At 39.4% G+C, this 26,807-nt stretch overlaps 1 protein-coding gene across 2 annotated transcripts in view; it reads left to right on the plus strand.

The window, feature by feature from the left end:
• The window catches only part of CASP8 (caspase 8), a 33,730-nt gene that overhangs the window by 5,239 nt on the left and 1,684 nt on the right, over positions 1-26,807 (plus strand). For both annotated transcript variants that reach the window (XM_037849910.1, XM_037849909.1), the window contains 6 exons: positions 9,795-10,132; positions 12,832-12,937; positions 13,675-13,831; positions 15,260-15,324; positions 16,800-16,941; positions 25,265-25,766. In XM_037849910.1, the coding sequence (XP_037705838.1) occupies positions 9,828-10,132; positions 12,832-12,937; positions 13,675-13,831; positions 15,260-15,324; positions 16,800-16,941; positions 25,265-25,766 (1,277 nt within the window). In that variant the 5' untranslated portion in view covers positions 9,795-9,827. The remainder of the gene's footprint in view (positions 1-9,794; positions 10,133-12,831; positions 12,938-13,674; positions 13,832-15,259; positions 15,325-16,799; positions 16,942-25,264; positions 25,767-26,807) is intronic.

Consider the following 26,807-nt stretch of genomic DNA (forward strand, 5'->3'; position numbering starts at 1 on the left):
TGGTGAATTCAAAGGATATGTGCTTTTTATATTTTGACAGATATTGCCAAATTACCCAATTACCAGTTTTTATTTTCACCATTTTACAACACCGTATTATATTTTTTGTGCCTTGCCAATTCGGTAGTTGAAAAATGATTTTTCATTGTAATTTTAATTTGCTTTTTTCCTTATTTCAGTGAGGTTAAACATCTTTTCATATGTGTAAAAGTCATTGGTTAAAAATAGGCCACTGATACTTCCTTTTCTCTAAACTGTCTGGGTGTGTTCCTTACCTGTTTATGCATTGCTTACTGTTCTCTCTCTCTTTCTTTTTAAAAAAACTGACTTATAGGAATTCTATTTTAGGAAAATTTGCCCCTTTTGCACCTCCCCCCCACACTGTTAGGTTTATTTATTGTTTCCATTTGTTTCAGACAGTTTTGCAGAATATTTTAGTTTTTATTTAAGGAAACTTATCAATCTTTTCTTTAATGGCTTCCAGGTTTTGTTTTACAGTATAGAAATGTTTTCACCACTGCAAGATTATTCTTAAAAATTCTCAAGTTTCTTTAATATTACCTTCACTTTTGAGATTTGAATCTTTTATTCAGCTGGAATTTATTTTGATGTAAGGAGCTCGGTAAAGATCCATTTCTATTTTTTTTCCTAGAAGTCTGCCCAGTTGTTGCAGTGCCATGTGTTGAAAAAGCCATCTAAATGTGGATAGTGCCTTTTGTGGTGTGTTTGATTTGGTCATTTTTCATTGTTAATTTCTAATTTCATTGCATTGTGGTCAGAGAATATGGATTGTATTATTTTTGTTTTTTGGAGGTCTGTTAAGATTTTCTTCATGGTCAGTTTTTGTGAAAGTTTCATGTGTGTTTGAAAGGATGTTTATTTTCTACTGAGAGTGAATGCCTGTTAGAGAAAGTTTGTTAATTGTGCCACTCATATCCTCTTTTGTCTTTCTTATATTCAGTCTACTAGATTTTGTAGTTTCTGAGAGAGATGTATGAAAGTATCCTGCTATTTTGGTGGAAAAATAAGTTCCTTTAGTTCTTTTTAAAATTTAAGTTTTTCTAATATTTTGTTTTCTGTTAAGAACGCACATCTGGCGTGGCCTTTGAGGATCTATGTTATCTGCCCCTGCTTCCCACAAGGCCTTTTTTTTTTTAATTAACTTTATTGATAAAAAAAAAAATTTTTTTTTCCAAACAAAGTAAAGCAAAGGAATAGGAAAAACAAATATCCTAAAATAACTTCATTGCTTCCGATATGCTGCTGCCATACCGCAAGAAAATTAACGAACCATGTCATTAAGATTACTCTCAATATCTTATCTGTTCTTATTAGATGATCGTTCCCCCTTCACTAGCCTCTGTCTATCTCTAGGTCCCCTATATTCTGTAATATAAGACACTTGTTTTATACTTTTCACAGTGTTCACATTAGTGGTAACATACAATGTCTCTCCTTTTGTGCCTGGCTTATTTTACTCAACATTACGTCCTCAAGGTTCATCCATGTTGTCATGTGCTTCATGACCTCGTTCCTTCTCACTGCCACGTAGTATTCCATTGTGTGTATATACCACATTTTGTTTATCCACTTGTCTGATGTAGGACATTTAGGTAGTTTCCATCTCTTGGCAATTGTGAACAATGCTGCTGTGAACATCAGTGTGCAAATATCTGTTTGTGTCACTGCTTTTGGGTCCTCTGGGTAAATACCAAGAAGCAAAATTGCTGGATCATAGGGTAACTCGATACCTAGGTTTCTGAGGAAACACCAAACTGTCTTCCAGAGTGGCTGTACCATTATACAGTCCCACCAGCAATGAATAAGAGTTCCAATTTCTCCACATCTTATCTAGCATGTGTAGTTTCCTGTTTGTTTAATGGCAGCCATTCTTACTGGTGTGAGATGATACCTCATTGTGGTCTTGATTTGTATCTCCCTAACAGCTAGCAAAGATGAATATTTTTTCTTATGTTTTTTTTTTTTTAAATATCCTCTTATTTTATTGCAATCTTAAAAAGTTTATAGAATTACTCTAGGGACACAGTGGACTTCATGGCATGTAGGTAAAGAGCAAAATGCTCACCCAAAATATATAGTATTAGCTAAATACCAGGAAGATCCTAGCTGACAAGTTTTTAACTCTGCAAATACTTGGAGTCATAATTATGTATACTTGTTTTATTCATCATTTGTAACATACTGAGATACCAAAGTATTTCCAATATTGGTTGAATTTAACAAAAATTTTTAACCTCATCTTAAAACATCCACTGATCCATCTCATTCAACAAGAATATCATATAAAATGTTAAAAGAGAACATAAAAACAAACATGCACACACTCGCACAGTTTTCATAAAGGTCTATTTCATTATTGGTGGGTAGCGCATTTAACAGTTAAATACATTTAAATAATGTATAAGTGACTGCACAACTGCAGCACTGGTAACTAGATAACCAATTCAACTAGAAACCAGCTAACAAGTAACTGTCTAAATATTTAAAATACAGCTCTTGTATAGGTCATCCTTTGTTTTGATCACCTTCTTGGGGGTAAAAAAAAAGCCTTCTGGTCACAATGGAGATGTATTAAGGCCAAATCTTCCAATTCATGTTTTTTAGTCATTTGTATTTACTCTTCGGAGAAATGTCTTTTCATATCTTTTGCCTGTTTTTTAATTGGGCTATTTGTACTATTGTCGTTGAGTTGTAAGATTTCTTTATACATGCGAGATATCAGTCTCTTATCAGATACATGATTTCCAAATATTTTCTTCCATTGAATTGGCTGTCTGTTTACCTTTTTGACAAATTCCTTTGAGGTACAGAAGCTTTTAATTCTGAGGAGTTCCCATTTATCTATTTTTTCTTTCATTGCTTGTGCTTTAGGTGTAAGGTCTAAGAAGTGACCTTCTTAATACTAGATCTTGAAGATGTTTCCCTACATTATCTTCTAAGAGTTTTATAGTGCAGTCTCTTATATTGAGATCTTTGATCCAAGTTGAATTAACTTTTATGCAGGGTGTGAGATATGGGTCCTCTTTCATTCTTTTAGATATAGATATTCAATTTTCCCTGCCCCATTTGTTGAAGAGTCTGTTATGTCCTAATTCAGTGGATTTTGGGGCCTTATCAAAAATCAGTCAACCATAGATGTGGGGGTCTATTTCTGAATTCTCAATTCGATTTCATTGATCAATACTGTGCTGTTTTGACTACTGTGGCTTTATAGTAGGCTTCAAAGTCAAGCAGTGTAAGTCCCCTCACTTCATTTTTCTTTTTAGAATATTTCTAGCAATTTGAGGCATCTTTCCCTTCCAAATAATTTTGATGACTAGCTTTTCCAAGTCTGTATAGTAGATTGTTGGAATTTTGATGGGAATTGCATTAAATCTGTAGATCAGTTTGGGTGGAATTGACATCTTATCTACATTTAGCTTTCCTATCCATGAACACAGAATATCTCTCCATCTCTTTAGGTTGCCTTCTATTTCTTTTAGTAGAGTTATGTAATTTTCTGTGTAGAGGTGGTTTATATCTTTGGTTAAGTTTATTCCTAGGTACTTAATTTTTTTAGTTGCTATTAGGAGTGGACTTTTTCTTGAATGTCTCTTCAGTTATGTCATTTCTACTATATAGAAGCATTACTGACTTATGTGCATTAATCTTGTGTCCCACCACTTTGCTGAATTTGTTTATTAGCTCGAGTAGGTGCATCATTGATTTCTCAGGGTTTTCCAAGTATAAGATTGTATCATCTGCAAATAATGAGAGTTTTGCTTCTTCCTTTCCAATTTGGGTGACTTTTATTTCTTTTTCTTGCCAAATTGCTCTGTCTAGAACTTCTCGCATAATGTTGAATAATAGTGGTGACAATGGTCATCCTTGTCTCGTTGTTGATCTTAGAGGGAAAGCTTTCAGTCTCTCACCATTGAATACTATACTAGCTGTGGATTTTTCATATATGCCCTTTTTCATCTTGAGGATGTTTCCTTCAATTCCTAACTTTTGAAGTGTTTATATCATAAAAGGATGCTGGATTTTGTCAAATGCTTTTTCAGCATCTACTGAGATGATCATTTGATTTTTCCCTTCTGATTTGTTAATGTGTTGTACTACATTGATTGATTTTCTTATGTTGAACCATCCTTGCATGCCTGGGATGAACCCCACTCGGTCAGGGTGTATAATTTTTTTAATGTGTCTTTGAGTTCAATTTACAAGTATTTTGTTGAGAATTTTTGCACCTATTTCATTAGGGAAATTGGCCTGTAGTTTTCCTTTCTTGTAGCATCTTTATCTGGTTTTGGTATTAGAGCGATGTTGGCTTCATAAAACGAGTTAGGTAGAAAATAAGTTCTTTTAGTTCTTTTTAAAATTTAAGTTCTTCTAATATTTTGTTTTCTGTTAAGAACACAAATTGGCGTGGCCTTCGAGGATCTATGTTATCTGCCCCTGCTTCCCCTAAGGCCTCGTTTCCTGCACGTCTCCCACTTGCTTGCCTTAAACACAAGGACACACCCAAGCAAGTCTTCTTAACATTAATTTCATTTACACAAGTAATATCCACATACATACTCTTTTTAAATAATCAACACATTACAGGAAAAGGTATATTCCCTTCCCTTACTCTTTCATCCCAAATCCTTATTTTTCACTCCATTTCCCAAAGGGATAAACACTGAAACATCTCTTTCCAGAAACTCCCCTACCCTTTATTTTATCTTCTGCTTTTACAAATATGTCCATAGTCATTGAAACTCTGTTGTATTTCATTGAGTATTTTTTTAAGTAGATGGTATGATTTTTTTTAAATTGTAACATGCTTTTTCAACTTAAAATGCATAGCTATCCATTTTATTACAAACTATGGAGCCAGTTACTCTGAACTGCTACATAATGTTCGGTAGAATGACAATACCTTAGTTTGTTTAGCCATTCCCTTCTGGAGGGGATGTTTGGGTTGTTTCTAGTTACTTGGTGTGACATGATGCTGCGGTGAATCTCCATGTACATGTCCTGTTGAGCACATTTGCAAATGTTCATTCTATATGGGCTTGCTGGTCCATTCCCTTGTATGTCCAGCGTTTTTGTTTTAAAATGTTCCCTAAATAAAAGTATTTTCATGATTGATTGCTTTTGTAGTGAAAGTTTAGGTTCTGTAGGCTTACTGAACCTGATGTAATGTGTATCCTTCCAGGATGTTGTCCCTCTCAGTTTCCTAAATTGGGAAACCACTCTGAGTAACAATGGAAACTCTAGATTAAAAGGAAATCAATTAGCTTTGCCACCTAATTCCAATTCTAAGAATTTATCCTAAGGAAATAATCAGAGCTATGCACAAGATATATGAAAAAGCTTCTCAATGCAATATTACATTTAACAATAAAGAAATAGAAAATTGCTGAAAATAAATTTTATGATGTCCACATGTTGGACATCAAAGAAACATTAAAAATGTGCCGTAGAAGAATATTTAATTTTTAAGTGGAAAGAAAGGTTATACACCCAAATATGCAGCTTGATTCCAATTTATATATAAATATATCTTTGTGTGTGTGTGATAAGTGATAACTATGACCTTATAATTTGCTGTATTTTCAATTTTCACACACACACAATTTTCAATTTTCACACAATTTCAACACTGCTACTATAATCAGGAGTGGGGGGGAAGAGTTTTTAAAAGGAAAAACTAAAAGATTCAAAATATTTTGGGCTACTTCTTAAAAACATTAAAACTGATTTAATGTGCAAATAAAAGTATTTCCAATTCTAACACCAAATATAGAAAATATTTGGGTCCTGGCTCATTTCATTCCTACTTATGAGTGATAAGATCCAGATGTGTGTTTTCATCCAAAGATGTTAGGATCTGAGGGAAGCTTAAAGATCCACTAACCTATCCACCTTGTTTCACAAGAAGAAACAGGTCCAAACAGGTGAAGGAAAGTGCCCAAGGGTGCAGAGTCTGTAGGCGTTGAGCTTTTCAAGGAATTGTAGAAATCCCAATTTGTATGGGAACTTAAAAGTTTTCTAGGTCAAGGTGTCCAGATGGTCGTCTTCCAGGGTCATCTCTTAGGGGAGGGCAACATCAGAGTAAGGCTTCAATAAACAGCTTTTCAACTTGGAAGAGTTTGAAAACCACAGCTTCCAACCTATTTTCACATTTGTCAACTGAGGAAATGGGAAAATTGGAAGGGGAGGGGTCTTATTGCCTGTTTCTGTTGTTGAGTTGTAGGACTTCTCTGTATATTCTGGATATTCATCCCTTATCAGATGTATGATTTGCAAATATTTCCTCCCCTTCTGTTAATTGTCTTCTCACTTTCTTGATAGTGTCTTTTGATGTACAAATGTAATTAATTTTGATGAAGTACTATTTATCTATTTTTCCTTTTGTTGCCTTTGCTTTTGGTGTCATACTTAAGAAACCATTGCCAACAACAAAAAGACAAACAACCCACTTAAAAATGGATGAAGGACTTGAATAGACATTTCTCCAAAAAAATATGTATATGGCTATTAAGCACATAAAAAAAAGTCAACATCATTAGCCATTAGAGAAATGCAGATAAAACACAATGACATATTACCTCACACCCACTAGAATGGCTGTTATTTAAAAATATGGGAAATAAGTGCTGATCAGGATGCAGAGAAATAGGAAACCTTGTACATCATTAGTGGGGATGTAAAATGATGCAGCTGTTGTGTAAAACAATTTGGCAGTTCCTTAAAAACAGTTCCTCAGACAGTTAAACATAGAACTATCACATGACCTGACAATCCTGCTACTAGGTATATACCCAAAAGAATTGAAAGCAGGGACTTGAACAGGTATTTGTAGACCAATGTTCATAGCAACATTATTCACAATAGCCCAAAGAGGGAAGCAACACAAAGGTCCATTATGAAATGCATGAATAAACAAAATGTGGCATATACGTGCAATGGACTATTGCTCCACCTTAAAAAGAAATAAATTTTGATACATGCTACTACATGGATGAACTTTGGAGACATCATGTTGAGTGATGTAAGTCAAACACAAAAGGACAGATATTGTATGATTCCACTTACATGAAATAGCTAGAATATGCAAATACATAGAGACAGAAAGTAGAGTTCAGGTTATCAGGGGTGGGGGAAGGAGGGAGAATGGGGAGTTAATGCATAATGGGCACAGGGTTTCTATTTGGGGTGATGGCAAAGTTCTGGTAATAGATGGTGGTAAGGAGAGCACGACATTGTGAATGTGTTTAATCCCACCGAATGGTATGCTTGGGAGGGGATGGGATGGGAAAGTTTATGCTGTATTTGTGTTTCCACATTTTTTTTTTTAAAGAGCAATTAAAGAGACAATGACAATTAAATGCAACACACAGTCCTGGACTGGATCTAATAAAGGAGGGGGAAAGGCCCCAAAGGACATTATTGGGACATATGAAAAAAATGTAATATAGATTGTAAGGTTTATTCCAATGTTAAATTTCTTGACTTCATTAACTGTACTTAAGGTGGTTATATAAGTGAATATCCTTGTTCTTGGAAATGTACATGGAAGCATTATGTGTTCAAGAAGCATGATGTATACAACCTACTCTCAAATGTTTAGAAAATTGATGGATAAAAAAGATAGATGAATGGGTTGATAGCATGATATAGCAAATGTGGCAAATATTAAAATTGGTGAATCTGTTATATGGGGGTGGGGTATGTTGGAGTTCTCTGTGGATTTTCTATTATTTTTGCAACTGTTATGTAAGTTTGAAATTATTTAAAAATAAAAAATTTAAGGGAAAAAAAGAAAAACTAATGCCAAATCCAAAGTCATGAAGATTTTCCCTTATATTTTTTTCTAAGAGTATAGTTTTAGTTCTTAAATTTAGATCTTTATCCAGTTTGTGTTAATTTTTGTATATAGTGTAAGGTAAGGGACCAATTTCATACTTTTACCTGTGGATATATAGTTTTCCCAGTACCATTTGTTGAAAAGACTGTCCTTTCCCCATTGAATAGTTTTAGCACCATTTTAAAAAACCAATTGACCATATATGTGTGGGTTTATTTCTGGATTCTCTATTCCAATACATTAGTCTATATGTCTATCATGCTAATACCACACCATTTGATTACTGCCACTTTGTAGTAAGTTGGAAATTGGGAAGTGTGAGTTCTCCATTCAGGGTTCCTTCAAATTCTGTATGAATTTTAGGATAAGTTTTTCTATTTCTTCAAAAAACATCTTTGGGATTTTTATAGGGATTGCATTGAACTTGTGGATTGCTTTGGGTGTATTGTCATCTTAATGGGATGACACTTTGTAGTCACAGTAAAATGTCTGGTATATGGTAGACACAGTAGTATCTGATGAAGGAGGAAAACAGTAAATGGTGCTTTACTTAAATGGGATATCTTTCCATTTATTTATGTCTTCCTTAATTTCTTTCAGTAATGTTTTATAGTTTTCAGTGTACAAATCTTTCACCTCCATGGTTAAATTTATTCCTAAATATTTTATTCTTTCAATAATATTATAAATAGAATTATTTTTTAATTTCCTTCTCAAATTGTTCATTACTAGTGTCTAGAAATAAGCAATTTCTGTGTGTTGATTTTTTTATCCTGCAACTTTGCTGAATTTAATTTTTAGCTCTTAACAGTTTTTGTGTGTATGTGTCTGTGTAGATTTTTTGGGGTTTTCTACATGTAAGACCATGTCAGCTATGAACAGAGGTAATTTTACTTCTTCCTTTCCAATTTGTATGCCTTTTAGCTAGAACTTCCAGTACTATGTTGAATACAAGAGGTAAAAGCAGGCATCCTTGGCTTGCTTGCTCTTAGGGGAAAAACTTTTAGTCTTTCACTGGTTAAGTATGATATTGGCTGTGGATTTTTCATAGATGGCTTTTATCATGCTGTGGAAATTCTCTTCTATTCCTAGTTTAATAACTGTTTTTATCATGAAAGGTCTTGGATTTTTTCAAATGCTTTTTGCCCATCAATTGAGATGCTCATGTGTTGTTTTCTTTTGTTTTATTAATGTGGTGTACTACTTTGGTTGATTTTTGTATGTTGGACCACCCTTGCATTCTGAGGTTAAAACCCACTTGGTTATGGTGTATAATCCTTTTAATTGCTGCTGAATTAGGTTTGCTACTGTTTTGTTGAGAATTTTTCACCTATATTCATAAAGGGGTATTGGACTGTAGATTTCTTCTCTTGTAGTGTCTTTGTCTAGCTTTTGGTATTGGGATAATGCTGGTCTCAGAGAATGAGTTAGGAAGTGTCTCCTCCTTTTCCTAGTTTAGGAAGAGTTTGAAAAGGATTGGTGTTAATTCTTCTTTAAAGGTTTGATAGAGTTATTGATGCATCTATCTGGTCCTGTGTTTTCTTTGTTGGGAGGTTTTTGATTACTGATTCAATTCCCTTATTTGTTATAGATCTATTTTTTTTTTTTTTTGAGTCTGTTTTGGTGGTTTGTGTCTGTTTAAGAATTCATATATTTCATCTAGGTTATCCAATTTTTTGGCATATACTTGTTCAAAGTATTCTATTTTTATTTCTATGAAATCAGTAGTAATGACCCCACTCTGACGTTGGCTTGTTTGTACTCTCTCTTCCCATATGGTAAGCCGCTTGAAAGCAGGAATTTGTACTGTTTTGTGTTTTTCCCGTGTATTCACAGTAAAATCTCTGGTATATGGTAGACACAATAGTATCTGATGAAGGAGAAAAACAGTAAATGATGCTTTACTTTCTCATTTGAACAATATATTTTGACCTAGGTTGTGGCAGCATCTTTCTAACTCTTGACAAGCATGGATTTCAACAACCTTCTCTATAATATTGGGGATCGACTTGACAGTGATGAGCTGACCTCCCTCAAGTTCCTGAGCCTGGAGCACATCCCACAAAGGAAGCAGGAACCCATTAATGATGCCTTGATGTTCTTCTGGAGACTCCAAGAAAAGAGGTTGTTGGAGGAGAACAACCTGTCCTTCCTGAAGGAGCTGCTTTTCCGAATTCAAAGACTAGATCTGCTGACCAATTTCCTGGGGGTCAGCAGGGAGGAGATGGAGAGGGAGCTTCTGATACCAGGCAGGGCCCAGATTTCTGCCTACAGGTGGGTAGAACCTCCACAGTATGGGGGTTTGGAGGTGTGGGTTAAATGGGCACTGTGAACAGGGCCAACTGGGGCTTGTCTGTGTGGTGTGACTTTGGATGTTCTAGGAAGATATCCCATCAAGGCCAGATTAAGAAACTTAGAGGCCCTAAATAACAACAAGATTATATGTAATTCAGGAAAAAAACAAACAAAACCTAAACCATAAGAGATAAATTTACTTTTCAAGAGGAAACATTACCTATAGGAAGGCTGAAATTGAAACAGAGTTTTTCTAAATGTTCTAATTCTCTGTTTCACTGTTTTTATATTATTTGTCTATTATTTGGTGCCTCTGCTTTGCTGATGCATGGATCATGTGCTTACTCTGCCTGTCTATTAGATAAAGCATCTGTGATCTCCACCTCAAAATTCCCGTCTCATCTGCTTGTTGATGCTATACAAATTTTCAATGGGATTTTAAAAATTTTATTCCACACTTAAAGACTCAAATTGCAAAGATCTCTAACGAGCTGTCATTAGCTGAGCTGCCAGTCATTCCAGATTTGCCAGGCTGACCCCACAGAAACTGCTTAGCTCCTGTGAGCCTGGATGCACTGGTGATTCCACGCTGCTGCCAGGAGAGCAGGAGTGTCTCAAGTTGAACTGGCCAAAGGGCATGAAGCTGGGCTTCTTGTATTTGTAGGAATGTGGGTAACTGAGGGAGATACCAACTCATGTTCAGTTATGTCTTCATGATTATGGTACAAGACATTAAAAGCAGAAGCATACTACCACTTTTTCTCACCTTCAACATCCCCTGTTTTCAGACACTACTTAAAGTAATTTTTAGCTTTCTTTTCAGAAACGCTTTATTCCAGCCTCTGATCCATTTGATTGCTTGTTGTGAATAACTTTGGCATGTGATATGGAAGAACCTCAGAGCCAGGGGTGAAAGCCACTATCTTCTAATTACCTGGCCTCTTCTATCCTCAGAGATCTGAGGCCCCAGCATGTTCCTTGTTATGACTGTAAACTGAGTCTTGGCCATTTTGATTTTAAATGATGTAAGAGATGTTCTGTGTAGGTTGGGTTTGATAGGATTGTGAAATCCTTGTAAGGAATTTATTCATTAAGACATCAGTTAATGTGAAGAAACAACAGTACCAGATTTAGGAAAGCTTGAGGGTCTTACTTTGTGCACACTGTCTTGGCCTTCTGAAAATTCCACTTCTTCTGCCACGTGAGCTAGACTTAGAGAAACCATCAGTGCCAGCCAATGATCCACACCTTTGAGAACCATAATTACCATTTTGATGTACTAAGTGTTAAAACCCTAAATGAGCTGAGAGAGTTGAGCTGCTAAGTGTTAGAGCAGCCAGTTAAGATAACAAGTGAAAATGGAAGTAACAGTTAAGCCTTTAATCACTTATTGCTAGACTGTAAATAAGAAGCTAAACCGGAGAAAGCACCAGCTCCCTCAATATCCCATTTTCCCCCATGGAATGGTGCTACTGGGTAAGGTTTAAATGAGTAAGTGGAAATGTAGGGAATCATCTTACTGTCAAGGGACCCCAACAGAAGACTGCCATTTTATAGATCCACAGCCAGGGAATGGTAAAAGAGAGGGGGAGAGGACCTCGGAGTGGAAGAGTTCTGAGTATTGAGTCAGAATGGAGGAAAATGTCTTCAAGGGCCCCTTCTCCCTGCCTGCCCCACGGGGAAGTAGAGGTGCCTGAGGAAGGCCTCAGCCAGGAATGCATGGATACATGAGATCATACCACCCAGGGGCCCTGAGTCATGACTGCACACAGCTTATACTGTAGATGGTGGAGCCAGGGTTCCAACACCAGTCGTCTGGGTCCTGTGTGGCCCTCTGGGTTTATGGAAATGAAAAGGGCATGGACACTGCTACCCGGGAACTCAGCCATTTTGGTAAATAGACAAATATGTGTGTCATCCTTTGGGTGATACAGAGGCATAGGGAATGAATGAATGCAGCCTGAGGATACTCAGGCAATGCTTGGGCTGATTCTTAGTGGGTGAATGGGAGTCTGAAAATAGAAGAGGAAATAGGGGGTGGGGGAGGGGAGGGGGCATAGCATAAAGGGGTGAGAGGGCAGGGCAGCTGGGTGTGTTTGGAGTTCCAGGTCTTTTTTGGATTAGTGGAATCCGTGAGGTGTGTGGAGAGGATGTGTTCCTAGAAGAGACTGGGGGCAAAGGGATGAGGTGTGGTGGGAGAAGATGAGATCTGCTGGGCTCAATTACAGATGTCTTTGTATTCCAGAAGTAAATGTTTGGGCTTCATACTGAAGGTAACAACTGTGAAGATACTGACAAGTTTTAATTAGGAAAGTGGTGATCCAATTTTCATCTAAAAAAGTATGATTTTTAAAAGCATAGTTTCCAATTTTTTTTTTGAACCAGATTTTGATTTTATAGTAGAGGACAATAGAAAAATAGGATGCATTTAGCTGAAATTAACTTAGAGGCAAAGTTGCTTGAACTTTAATTTCTCTTAAGGGGGGATGGTTGGACTTTAGTCATAGTTTTCTGAATGTCTCCACCAGCTTCTTTGTAAGGACTCACCTCATAAATGATATCTTTATGTGGCTTTATTATAAAGGGAGGTCACTGGAATCAAGTCCACTGTGACTCCATCCATCAAATGGGAAGTTATTTAAGAAAGCATTTCTAAAGTGTCTTCATTTCCCATACAGGGTCATGCTTTTTCAGATTTCAGAAGATGTAAGCAAATTGGAATTGAAGTCTTTTAAGTTTCTTTTGAGCCAGGAGATTCCCAAATGTAAACTGGATGATGACATGGTAAGACCTGGCATCCTGCCAAGACTTATTCCTGGGAATTGATCAAGCAGTGGAATTTCTGAGATGTAACAGAAAGACTCTCAGTTACAAGCAACCTTGATTCTCGCTTTTGAACCAGGGAGAGGAAAATAGTGACCAGGCATGGGTGTGGTAGAGATGGAATGTGCAGAATGGGCGGCTCCCATTAATCATCGGAAGTAAGACGGGGTCAGGAGCAAGGAGGGGGAGGCTGGTTGTTTGTTGGGGCACAGCCCACTGTGGGACCCAGCAGAGCCAGGGAAGACAGTCATGGGCCTGAAGCGTTTTCCCACTTCTGCAGTCCCTGAAACAATCTGGAACCTGGAACTGTGGCAGATGGGAGGAGGGGGCTCAGGCCTGCAGGTGAAGCGGGTGCCAGAGGTAATGTTGGGGTGTGAGGCAGCTCCCAGGGCACCTCGGGCTATTTCACAGTCACCACACACAGGCTTCCCCAGGCCACTCAGCACAGGGACTGGGGACCAGGCGATGGCTGACATGGCCTCTCTCCGTTCTTTCACTTGGTGTTTCTGGGCCGGAAGACACAGACCCAGCCTTCTAGGGGTCTGTCGGCTTTGTAAGAGCAGCATGCTCTCTCGGGAGGGTCTGCGTGCACAGGGAGGGAGGGCCCTTGGTTTGGAGAGAGTGGAATTAAAAAAAAAAATCTCATCTGAAAACCAATATGGGTCAATCCAATCTTCCAACTTTGTCTCCTCCCCTAGAACTTGCTTGATATTTTCGTAGAGATGGAGAAGAGGGTCATCCTGGGGGAAAGAAACTTGGACACCCTGAAAAGAATCTGTGACCAAATCAACAAGAGCCTGCTGATAAAAATCAGTGATTATGAAGACTTAATCAGAGGCAGAGATAACCTGTCAGGTGTGAATCAGCAAAAACGTGTTCTTAAATTAACAAATCCCTCCAAGTCACAAATGCTTCTAACCAAATATTAGGGGCATGGGGAGGGGGTTGTTGTTTATTTTTTGATTCAGAGGAAAGAATGAGCCTTGAAAGAAGTTCAGATGAATTTTCAAATGGTAACACTTGGAGATAAGTTTCCAAGATTCATTTAGTTAATTCGCTCTCAGATATCCTGACACCTCCTCTCCACACCTTCTACCTCCTCCACATCTTAATGGCCCTAGTCCCCTAACATTCGATGAAAGCTCAGTGGCTACTTGTAGTCAACTTCTCTGCACATTAAAACATGTAAAAAGTGACATCAAAAAATACAGACCCCAAAGCCCCAGGCTGGCAAGTTTGAAATAGATGCAGAGTGTATCAGTAGTAAGGTTTTTTTAATTTCATTTTTTTTTCTTGACATGTACTACCTGGGTTATGTACTTGGAATATTTCCCAGAACTTCCTTGCTTAAGTTGCTTCCTCCTTCAAGAACAATTTATTCTCCTTGCAGGTGGCAGGTACCTTGGCCAGGTGTGAGTCCTTCCTCTTTCTTCCTTGCTGGACTTCCTCACCTCCCCTGCACCTGAGCTCCTCCATCACCTGTCTGCCTCACCCTTGGGATGCCCCAGTCAAATTAAACTTTTTTTTTTTCCCCGGAGAAGGAACTTGGTTAATGCCCTGTCCCTTTTTCTATGTTGGTGAACTGGGTTGAACAGGAGAAGGAAGGACCTACTGCAAAATTCTGAGGATCAATGTATTCTTTCTGATTATAAAAATTATATATAGTCACTGAAAATGATTTTAAATTCAGAGAAATATTTTCAAAAACCCAGTAATTCCATCACCATGCAAATATTAATATTGTTAAGAGTTTTGTTGTCTTTTCACCCTGGCTTTATGTGTTTCTGTGTGTGTGCATGCATGTGCATAAAACAAATCTTGGTCCACCCTCCGTTAAAGGTTAGATTTGAGTACTAGCCATGCAGCTGCTTCCCCACCACTGTCCACACCAGCTTGAGCCCAAGGCTCTGAGATGTTGGAGTAAAGTTCTTTTAAATCAAGAATTCATCAGGAGCTAGGGCTCTCTGGTGGTTTTATTAATGAATATCTCACAAATGCCATAAAATTCAGCTTGGCAATGTGGAGGAATATAAAATTATGGCGCTTCTTGTTCTTAATTCTCCCTTTGGAGATGATATGAAAGAACATTCGCCCTTTTGTTTCCAAAAACACATTAATTGGCCAGCCTGAAGAATCCCTGTGGAATGAAGGATTGGGTTCAAGGCAGTCTGTGAACTTTCACTATAAAATGGACCTCCTGTTGTTCTAGGTGCTATATTTTTCTTTACCCACCTACTTTCCCTGCCATGTCTCATTCTAGATGTGTCTCTTGATTGCTTGTAGGGGAGATCTTATGTGAAGAGCTGACAATGTTGGACTCTCCAAGAGACCAGGGAAGTGAGTCACAGGTACTTGAGACTTCCAATTCCTCTTTCTGTTTGCACTGTAGATTCAATTGTATTGTCTTCTTTAGCTTATTTTAGCTGCTAGGTCCATCATTACGGGGGCAGAAACTGATGGGTAACATTGGGAAATGTAGGAAAAATTAATAAAAAGATTTAAAATGTGGCTTTTTGATTTTTAAAATGTGACCTCTTTGGTTTCCTATGCATTACATTTTAATTTTAAAACCAAAGATACTGGAATAGTTGGAGGGTAGAGGATTTGTGAAGCTTCTGCCTAACCCTCCCAGGAGCCACAAATGCCTAAATGGGAAGGGCTTTGTCCCTGTCTCACTGAGCCAGCACAATAATTTCTTTTCTAGACATAATAACTCCTGTTTATGTAACATTCAACAGTTCTCCAGATGCATTGACTTGGCCCATTCATGCCTCCCCATGGCGGGAAGCAGGGAAAACCCTGAACTCTGCAGGGCAGGCAGGACACTTGCAGTCAGGCTCCAGGGGACCATTTACTCGTTGGGGGCCCCTGAGAAAATCACAAGACCTTTCTCAGTCTGAAAAAAGAGGTTTAAGAGAAGAATGTGGCACTCTGTAAACACCAAAGCACTCTGTAAGTATTGTCCCCACTACCATCTAAAGATACCGCATTGAAGAGAGAGTAGGTAACTTGCCCAAAGTCTCATGGTTTATTAAGTAGTGGAGCCAGGCATTCTGCTTCCCTCAGCTGAGGACCCTTTTCTCTCTCTCTACGGTTGCACAGACTTCCAACTGAACACTGAATGGTCTCAGTACCCACACAGTCCTGGGAAAATGAGCAGTACACAGGACCACTTCAGACAGGTACTCTCAGCCTACCTGACTGGCATGTCTCACCCCAGCAGCTGCGGTGGTCCTGAGAGCTGGGTTAAGACATCAGCTTTCAAAAGCCCAGTGACCACACTGTGTCATGAGTAAAGGGCAGGCCCCCAGCAGCTAGCCGAGAAGCATGGATGAGTTGAGTAGACAGCCAAGGGAATCACTAGGTTGTGGAAGGGCAGCCAAAAGACAGTGCCAAGACATTCATTTATTCAGCAACTCTTGATTGAGTACTCACAAGTTAATAAATTCTAAATGCAGGCACAGATGGTATCTGTCTTGAGGGGTTCTTGTGTATAGTAAGGGAAGCGGAACTGAGAACAAATAATGATCATGCAAAATGATGACAACAATCTTAGTAAGTGTGCAAAGTACTCAAGAGCCCAAGTACGGGAACACTGACTCTGCTAACTTCAGGGCAGAAGTCTGGGGGTTCCTCCTGTGAAGGGAAGTGGTGGAAACTACATATTCGGGGAAACAACTCCAAGTTGGGGTGGGACAATGGGAAACTCATTTGTTCCCAGTTTGGCTTAGGGGACAGCCTAACCTCTTACTATGGAATTGTTTGTTCAGATTGCTAGTGCTTATCCCAGAGTTAACTCTTAGTTTGGGTTTTTGTTTTTCAGGTAACAGACAAATTTTACCGAATGGAAAGCAAACCTCGAGGATACTGCTTGATCTTCAACAATTATGATTTTACAATGGCACGGAGGGATGTCCCCAAAATTCACAACATTAGGGATAGGAATGGAACAGAATTGGATGCAGGTACAGTAGAATCCAAAGTAGAGAAAGGAAGTATTTCTTATGCCTATGGTTTTATCAAAAGTGGGAGAACAAAAGCTATACCAACAGGGCCATTTGTTTCAAGAAGAAAGATACATCCATATTTCCCTGGGGATGTGAAAGCATTTATATGTGTTTGTTAACTTTTTACCTTATATTAAATTAGTTTGTCTATCAAAACAATATATGTATATGTATTAGGTTTCTCCAGAGAAACAGAACCAGTAGGATATGCATATGTAAATATTAAGAGATGTTAGAAATTGGCTCACGCAGCTGTGGGGATTGGCAGGTCCAAATTCCATAGGGCAGACCACAAGTTGGAACTCTGTGAAGGTGATGAAGCTTTCCCCAGGAGAAGCTGGTTGGCAAAGTAGAGATGGAGATTCTTCTTTCTGACTGCTGAAATCAGTTCTCCCTTTAAGACCTTCAACTGATTGGATGAGGAGACCTCTCTTATTGCTAAAGGCAGCCTCCTTTGTTGATTATAGACTTAATCAGCCATCATAGATGGAATCAACTGACTTGTGATTTAAATCCATGAAATATCCTCACAGTGACAATCAGGCCAGTGCTTCCTTGATTAAACAACTGGACACCATAACCTAGCCAAAATGACACATGAAATTAACTCTTACTGTATAAAAAGTATTAAATCTTACTAGAAGCTTATAATGAAAAGAAGCAATAAACTTACTTTTAATTTAATTAAATGAATAGTGCTTCTGTAAAATGCATTAGGTACTAGGTGATAAAAATTGCCTTGGTATCAAGGTCACTCATAGAAGTTGTGTTTATAAAAGTTGGGCTTTTGAGTGCAGCAGAAATTGTGGGTCCTTAACTGGAATAGCAACTTCAAATGTTAAACTGGCCATAAATTCTTTGACTCTGCCCATTTAGATAAGATGGAGAACTTACAGTTAAATGAAATAATTTATGGCACATGACAGAAACGACTGCAACTAAAAAAAAACAACAACAACAAATAATCCAATCCAGCCATTGTGATATTAAGAATTTTGACTTGATCAAAGAACTTTTGGAAATGGTGTTCATGACATTAAGAGAAAGGCTGAGGTAGCTTATTGAAGACAGATTAAAGAAAATTCACCCTACAGGTGGTGTGGAGTCAGATCTCTAACTCTCCTTGGTTCCAGAAAAACTGGTAGCCAGATATATATCCCCATGGAAATAGCCTAGGACTCTCCTCTGGAGAGGCTGAAAGCCCCAGATAAAAGACCTAAAGATAGTAACATTTGGGGGTTTCCTAATAAAATGGTGTCACAACCCAGCTTAGCCCTAGAACCAAGAACACGCCAGGCACGGAGTCAGACACGAGTTTAAAAAGACTCATAGGAGTTATGGTTCCACAGCGGTGGCAGGCAGGGAAAGATGGAAGTTAGCGCTCCACCAAAGCAGGGGATGCCAGAGGCTAGTTTGTAAGGGTTAAGACAAGGAGGGTGTGAGAACAGAGTTTTGGCAGTGTCTTGTGACACAAGAGTGTAGAGATTGTTATCAACAGTGATCAGGGGAGGGGAGTTTCAATGCTTTGTTTTTTCCTCCTCCGGGGATGTCTCATGACTTTTAACATTTGTCCGGGTCAAGTAGGTGGCCAGGTGAAATCACTATGGAGGAGAGGGGGCCTGGGTCCTGGGCCCCCACAAATGGCCAGGTTCCCACCCAGTCACCCTGCTATGAAGTCCACCAGTGAACAAACCATACCTATGAACTCAGGGCTTTCAGCCAATTTTTTAATTGACTAATTAGTCAATTTATGAATGGACAACTAAGGATCACCAGGCATATGAAGAAATCCTCTAATATGAAAGAGGCAAAAGAAGGAAAAAAGGAAACAGAATATGAATGAAACAGAGATAATGTTGAGAAAAAAAAATTCTTTTTAAAAATTATATTTACTATTCTTAGATAAAAGTTATTAATCCATAAAAGGGCAGGATGTTATGAAAAAGGAACAAAACAAGAAAGAATACTTGAAGATTAAAAATACGAGCACCAAAATGAAAAGTTCAATAGTCTCCAACAATAAGAGTTCCAGGAAGAGAGAACAAAGAAAATGGAGGAAATGGAACTTTTCAAGAACTGAATGACAGTCTTCAGACTGAAAGGGCCCAATGAATTGAGAAAGACTCACACAAAATCATATCACATCTAGAGGCTTCTAGAGAGAGAGAGGAAAAAAAATAAGTCCTATGTATATAAAAGATCAGGAATCAAGATGTAATTGAATTTCTCAATAACAACACTAGAAGCCAGAAGACAGTGAAGAAATGCCTTCAAAATTCTGAGGAAAAATGCCTTTTGAAGAATTCTATATCTAGCCAAACTATCAAAAAGTATGAAGGTAGAAATAAAAGACTTGTGCAAGGACTCAAAAATTTTACCTCTCATGCACTGGTGGATATGCTCCAGCAAAACAAGTGAGTAAACCAAGAAAGAGGAAATCATTGGTTCAGGAAACAGGGAACCTAACATGGAAGAGAGAGAGAGGGACACCCAAGGAGAAGAGAAATTCATAAGGCCTAAGGAGCAGCCACTTGGTGATGAGCAGAAGGACGTAATGCTCAAGATGGGAAGTCTCCAGGAAAAAATAAAAATTTTCTAGTTTGCTAATGCTGCAGAATGCAAAACACCAGCGACGGATAGGCTTTTATAAAATGGGGGTTTATTTTGCTACACAGTTACAGTCTTAAGGCCACAAAGCATCCAAGGTAACACCTCAGCAATCGGGTACCTTCACCGGAGGATGGCCAATGGCGTCCGGAAAACCTCTGCTAGCTAGGAAGGCAGCTGGCGTCTGCTCCAAAGCTCTGGCCTCAAAATGGCTTTCTCCCAGGACGTTCCTCTCTAGCAAGCTTGCTCCTCTTCAAAACATCACTCACAGCTGCACTTCATTCCCTCTCTTAGAGTCAGCTCATTTATATGGCTCCACCGATCAAGGCCCACCCTGAATGGGTGGGGCCACGCCTCCATGGGAACATCTCATCAGAATCATCACCCACAGCTGGGTGGGGCACATTTCAAGCAAATCTAACCAGCACCAAAACGTCTGCCCCACAAGACCACAAAGATAATGGCATTTGGGGGACACAATACATTCAAACTGGCACATTCCACTCCCTGGACCCCAAAATGACATCATCTTTCCAAATACAAAATACATTCATTCCATCACAATATCACAAAAACTTAAATCATTTCAGTAACAAGTTAAGTACAAGATCCCCTCAAAATCAATTACAGGCATGGCCAGTCCTAAGGCATAATTTTTCTTTAGCTGTGGATCTGTGAACTTAGAACAAGTTATGTGCTCCCAATATACAAAGGAGAGACATTCATAGGATAAACATTTCCACTGCCATAAGGAGAAACAGTAAGGAAAACAGGGTTAATAGGAGCAAAACAGTTCCTAAAACCCTCAGGACAAACTCCATTAGATTTCAAAGTCTGAGAGTCATTTACAGAACAATGTTGCATCCTTGGGGCTTGAGAGAGCGGGAGTCTAACCCTTCCTAAGTGCCTTTGTGGCAGCCCTTTTCTCTCCAAATGCTTGGGTGAGTGCTTCAACATATTCACACATTGGGGAGACCACCTTCTTGGCCCCACCCTCCTCAAACATCGGGGCAGCTCCCGGATTCCCTTCCATCTCCAGGGCACACGCTCAACCCCTTCAGAACAGTGTGGTGGCAGCCAGGCTCTCCCCAATTCCCTGGGAATGTGCTCCGCCCTCTTTGGGACCTCAGATGGCAAAACTCTTCCAGAGCATCGAGGCAGAAAGCCCACCCTCAACCTCCAGGGCAAACTCACCCTTTCCATGCATGTGGGCTGCTCCGCTCTCCCAGCCCGAGACCTCTTGACTCCAGACCTCAACCTCCATGGCTCTGTCTTTGAAGAGATTTTTCCTTTAATTTTTTCCTTGTCTGTCTCCTCCAGTCCAGACCGGCAATGGCTCTGTCTATAAAGATCTCGCAAAAATTCTGTTGGCTTTGCATGAAGCACACAGGGGTCAAAGCCATTAGACAATAGGACTTTCCACAAATCCTTTCTGGATAATTCCATCTCCAATCTTGGCTTGTACTGAAATGGCGGCTGGGTTCTGTGTTTGGTTACACCCTCATGTTGGGCTGTAGCTTCAGGATTCCACCCCCTGGAAGCTCGTAGCTTTCCAAGCGATCAGCTTCTGGTCTCTTTGAACCCAAGAGTTCAGTTCTAAGTTTATCTCTTTCCGCTTGTATTTTACCATAAGCTGCAAGGAGAAGCCAGGGTACCTCCTCCACATGTAGTCTGGAGATCTCCTCAGCTAAGTATTCCAGGTTGTCGCTTTCAAATTCTTCCTTCCATCTGACGCCAGGACTCAATTTTGCCAAATTCTGTGCCACTTTAAAACAAGGATCGCCTTTCTTCCAGTTTGCAACAACACATTCATCATTTCTGCTCAAGTCCTCATCAGAAGTATCTTTAGACTCCATATTTCCATAAACAGTCTCTTTAAAGTAGTTTTGGCCTTTTCTATCAAGCTCCTCACAATTCTTCCAGAATCTTCCCCTTATCCATTTGAAAAGCCGTTTCAACATATTCGGTATTTGCAAACTCAGCAGCAAAAGCACCCCACTCCTCTGGTACCAAAATCTGTTCTAGTTTGCTAATACTGCAGAATGCAAAACACCAGAGATGGATAGGCTTTTATAAAACGGGGGTTTATTTTGCTACACAGTTACAGTCTTAAGGCCATAAAGTGTCCAAGATAACACATCAGCAATTGGGTACCTTCATTGGAGGATGGCCAATGGTGTCCAGAAAACCTCTGTTAGCTGAGAAGGCACGTGGCTGGCGTCTGCTCCAAAGCTCTGGCCTCAAAATGGCTTTCTCCCAGGACGTTCCTCTCTAGCAAGCTTGCTCCTCTTCAAAACATCACTCACAGCTGTACTTCGTTCCCTCTCTTTGAGTCAGCTCATTTATATGGCTCCACTGATCAAGGCCCACCCTGAAAGGGCGGGGCCACACCTCCATGGGAACATCTCATCAGAATCATCACCCACAGCTGCGTGGGGCACATTCCAAGCAAATCTAACCAGCACCAAAACATCTGCCCCACAAGACCACAAAGATAATGGCATTTGGGGGACACAATACATTCAAACCGGCACAGATGGTGTTCTAGTTTGCTAATGCTGCCAGGATGCAAAACACCAGAGATGGATTCACTTTTATAAAAGGGGGTTTATTTGGTTACACAGTTACAGTCTTAAGGCCATAAAGTGTCCAATGTAACACATCAGCAATTGGGTACCTTCACTGGAGGATGGCCAATGGTGTCTGGAAAACCTCTGTTAGCTGGGAAGGCATGTGGCCAGCGTCTGCTGCAAAGTTCTGGTTTCAAAATGGCTTTCTCCTCTATCCCTGAATTGTAAGGCCTATCTCTAAACTTTGAGATGCTGATCCCCTAGTGTATAACCTGATTGGTCTCTGGAACAATGCATATCTCTGAGACACCTGAAACTCAGAGCTAGAGCTTGGCAGATATGAATGTCAGTATTAATGCATACAGCCACTGTCAAAAAAAAAAAAAAAACAAAAACGCTGATAAAAGAGCCCAGACTTCATTTAGTGGTATGAATGAAGCAGGTCTGGTTAAGACCAGGGCAAGCCAGGCCAAAGGATAAAGGTTGAAACTGATTGTGTTTTAAAACTTCAACTTTCATATGAGACCAAGGGGATAGATATCTATTTGGTACAGGATCTAAATTTTCTAAACAGTACAACTCTATAGTCGATTTGTTCAACCACCACAATTGCATGGAACTTTGAATAGGAAGTGAGATACAGTAGGTTAGTATAGGCTGGAGTGAAATAGTGACACATCCTAGAGTAATTTGGGCAGATAATAAAAAACATATTTACAGCCTCCCCCTCCCCAGCCCCGAGGATCTGGGGGAAGGTGCGGATGTGTTGGACATCCTCACCTGGACTGGTGTTGATGTTGTCATAAACATTGGGACTGGCGGTTTGATGTGCTGAGCCCTCGAGCATGGGACTTGCCCTTAGGAAGCTCATTACCACAAAGGAGAGTCTAAACTTGCATGCAATGGTGCCTAAGAGTCTCCCCCTGAGTACCTCTTTGTTGCTCAGATGTGGCCCTCTCTCTCTCTAACTGAGCCATCTTGACAGGTGAACTCGCTGCCCTCCCCCCTACATGGGACCCAACTCCTAGGGGTGTAAATCTCCCTGGCAACACAGAGTATGACTCCCGGGGATGAATGTGGACCCGGCATCGTGGGACTGAGAGTATCTTCTTGACCAAAAAGGGGATGCAAAATGAGACGAAATAGTTTCAGTGGCTGAGAGATTCCAAATGGAGTCGAGAGGTCACTCTGGTGGACATTCTTAGGCACTATATAGATAACACCTCTTAGGCTTTAATGTATTGGAATAGCTAGAAGTAAATACCTGAAACTACCAAACTCCAACCCAGCAGTCTGGACTCCTGAAGACAATTATATAATAATGTAGATTACAAGGGGTGACAGTGTGATTGTGAAGACCTTGTGGATCACACCCCCTTTATCTAGTGTATGGATGAGTGGAGGAATGGGGATAAAAACTAAAAGACAAATGGGGTGGGATGGGGGGATGATTTGGGTGTTCTTTTTTCACTTTTATTTTTTATTCTTGTTCTGGTTCTTTCTGATGTAAGGAAAATGTTCAGAGATAGATTGTGTTGATGAACGCATAACTATGTTATCATACTGTGGACAGTGGATTGTATACCATGGATGATTGTATGGTGTGTGAATGTATTTCAATGAAACTGAATTTAATAAAAAAAAAAGTGCAAAAAAAAAAAAAAATGGCTTTCTCCCAGAACGTTCCCCTCTAGGCTGCAGTTCCTCAAAAATGTCACTCTTAGTTGCACGTGGGGTATTTGTCCTCTCTTAGCTTCTCTGGAGCAAGAGTCTGCTTTCAACGGCCATCTTCAAACTGTCTCTCATCTGCAGCTCCTGTGCTTTCTTCCAAGTGTCCCTCTTGGCTGTAGCTCCTCTTCAGAACATCACTCACAGCTGCATTGAGTTCGCTCTGCCCATCAACTCATTTATATGGCTCCAATGATCAAGGCCCACCCAGTGGGCAGGCCAGCACACCATGGAACTTATCCAATTAGTTCATCACCCACAGCTGGGTGGGGTGCATCTCCAAAGAAACACTCAAAGAAATCTAATCAAAACTGATAATGTCTGTCTACATAAGATTACATCAAAGATAATGGTGTTTGGGGGACACAGTACATTCAAACTGGCACAGATGGGCAATCTGAAAAATGTTGAAAGACTTTGACAAATCTATTGGAGTATTTGGGGGAAAATATTAAGTATATAGAAAACAAAACAAATGAAAAAACAATGCAATCAGTAATTCTGGGAAAGACAAAAAGTTTAATAAGAAAGGGAGCATAATGAAAGAACATATTTACATAGTCCTAACAATATAAAAACTACTATTAATTCAAATAAAAATTGTGAAGAATTGTGTAAGAGCACTGAATGCTCATTCTCCATAATAAGAACTCAATACCAAAGTCTAAAATATATAAATGAATAAAGAGCAGTGTATACAAATTCATTACAAAATTGAGACTAATCCCAAAAGAAATAGCTAAAAGTTGAAAATAGTTACCTTGATGCAGCAGAACTGGGTAATAAAGAGGGATGGAGATGAGATAGCTGTTTTTGTAATAGGCCTTTTAGTTTTGTTTGACTTTTTATACATTCATATCTTTTGTTTTGATAAATTTAAACAATTTTGAGAGGGTTCAGCATAAAATCTTACACTCCAAAAATTTTTTTTTTTTTTGCTTTTTTTTCTGATTATGTAAGTAATACAATTATTTTTAAAATTGTTTACTTGTAAGCTTAAATAATAGCTATCCATCTTGTGGACTAGTTCAGAAGAGACAACAGGCCAGCAGTATCACTCTCCATTCTCCTCTTGCTAATTTGCCTCAGAACTTGATAACATTCTCAGCTAGTGGCAATAAATACTACATCCTATAGAATCCAGCTTCCAATTTAGAGGGTCTTGTTCTTTAAGTTCTGCTTCAAATTCTTACCTGTTCAACATTGGACACACTGTTGCTTCTTTCCAGCTCTTGGCTGTGGTCCTCTCCTGAGCAAAGGGAAGACACTTTGTTTCCGTGATGAAAGATACCCTACCTCCTCTGTTTAGGCTTAGATTTCACAAGCCCTGGGAATTATTGTGGTATAAAATGACTTTTCCTTATTTCATTTTTCAGTGGCTTTGGACAAGACCTTCAATGCACTTCATTTTGAGATAGTACATTTCAAAGACTCCACAGCAAAGGAAATATGTGATGTTCTGAAATTATACCAAAACATGGACCACAATGACAAGGACTGCTTCATCTGCTGCATCCTCTCCCATGGAGACAAGGGCATCATCTATGGCACCGATGGGCAGGAAGTCCCCATCTATGAACTGACCTCTTACTTCACTGGTTCGAAGTGCCCTTCACTTGCAGGGAAACCCAAAGTCTTTTTTATTCAGGCCTGTCAAGGGGATAACTACCAAAAAGGTATAGCTGTGGAGACCGACTCAGAGCAGCAGGAAGCCCACTTAAAAATGGACTCACCCATTCAGAAGAGATATATCCCAGATGAGGCTGACTTTCTGCTGGGGATGGCCACTGTGAATAACTGTGTTTCCTACCGAAGCCCCACAGAGGGGACCTGGTACATCCAGTCACTTTGCCAGAGCCTGAGGGAAAGATGTCCTCGGTAATTTTTGCCTTTCCAACCCTCCTCACTGTTACACTACTTGTCTCCCCATCACCACTACTACAGACCCATGTCTAATGCCCATTAAAATGTGCTTTATGGTTAAAGCAACATTAACAGATCAGAGAGGTGTCCAAGGAGAGTGGTTTCCACTCATCTCTAAACATCTGGCTGTGGATCACAGCTGTACTTCCCAGGTTAGTGACAATGTGGAAGGGACAGCATGTGTTAACATCTCAAGTTCACAGATGGAGGAACTGAGATACTTAGTAAGGGGTTTCATTTGTTCAGCATCTCAAGGGACAATCAGGGTATCACAGAGCAGGAAAGGGGGTAAAGTCATGTGGCCCAGCTCTCTCTTTAGGCATGAACATGACTGAGCCAACCCAACCAGTTTAGGAAGTCTTCCAAGAAAGCAGTAACCCATTTCAATGTTTAACATGCTCCAACCCTGTCAAAAGTTCTATAATTGCTAACCAATCTCAAACCCTCCTGGTGTATTGTGAGAGAGAAGTCAATCACTGACTTCAGAGTAGCAATCTTTTATATTCCCACCAATTGGGCCTGCTTTGAAACCATAAAATGTGGGAAAATCTCATTTTTTATATAATTCCTTTAGTTAAATGATGCTTTCATATGTCACAGCTCATCCAAAGGCACACAACCTGACAGATGAATAGCAAGGAATCTTTTGCAGATATCTTCTAGTCCTATATCTCATGTTTGTGTGTGTGTATATGTGTGTGTTTCATATTTTATTGTTGTAGGGTTTATTCTGACAAATCTCTGGGGGCAGATAGTAAGGTGTTCCAACACAAGTTTGAGCAAGTTCCATGGAATTAGTAAAATATATTAGATAATAAAACAACACAGTTTATTATTGAGGGTTTATTATTTTTTGAGTGAATGAAGAACAAGAATTTCCCATGGTGAATTGCCTAAATTTTGATTGCATCGTAGATGAATCCTCAGATTTGAGGCACAGTGTGTTGGGGGCCACTGAGGGGATTGTGGGGCCCAGGCACAAGGAGCAGAGGGAGG

Source organism: Choloepus didactylus, chromosome 9 (assembly GCF_015220235.1).
Source record: "Choloepus didactylus isolate mChoDid1 chromosome 9, mChoDid1.pri, whole genome shotgun sequence".
Lineage (NCBI taxonomy): Eukaryota > Metazoa > Chordata > Mammalia > Pilosa > Megalonychidae > Choloepus > Choloepus didactylus.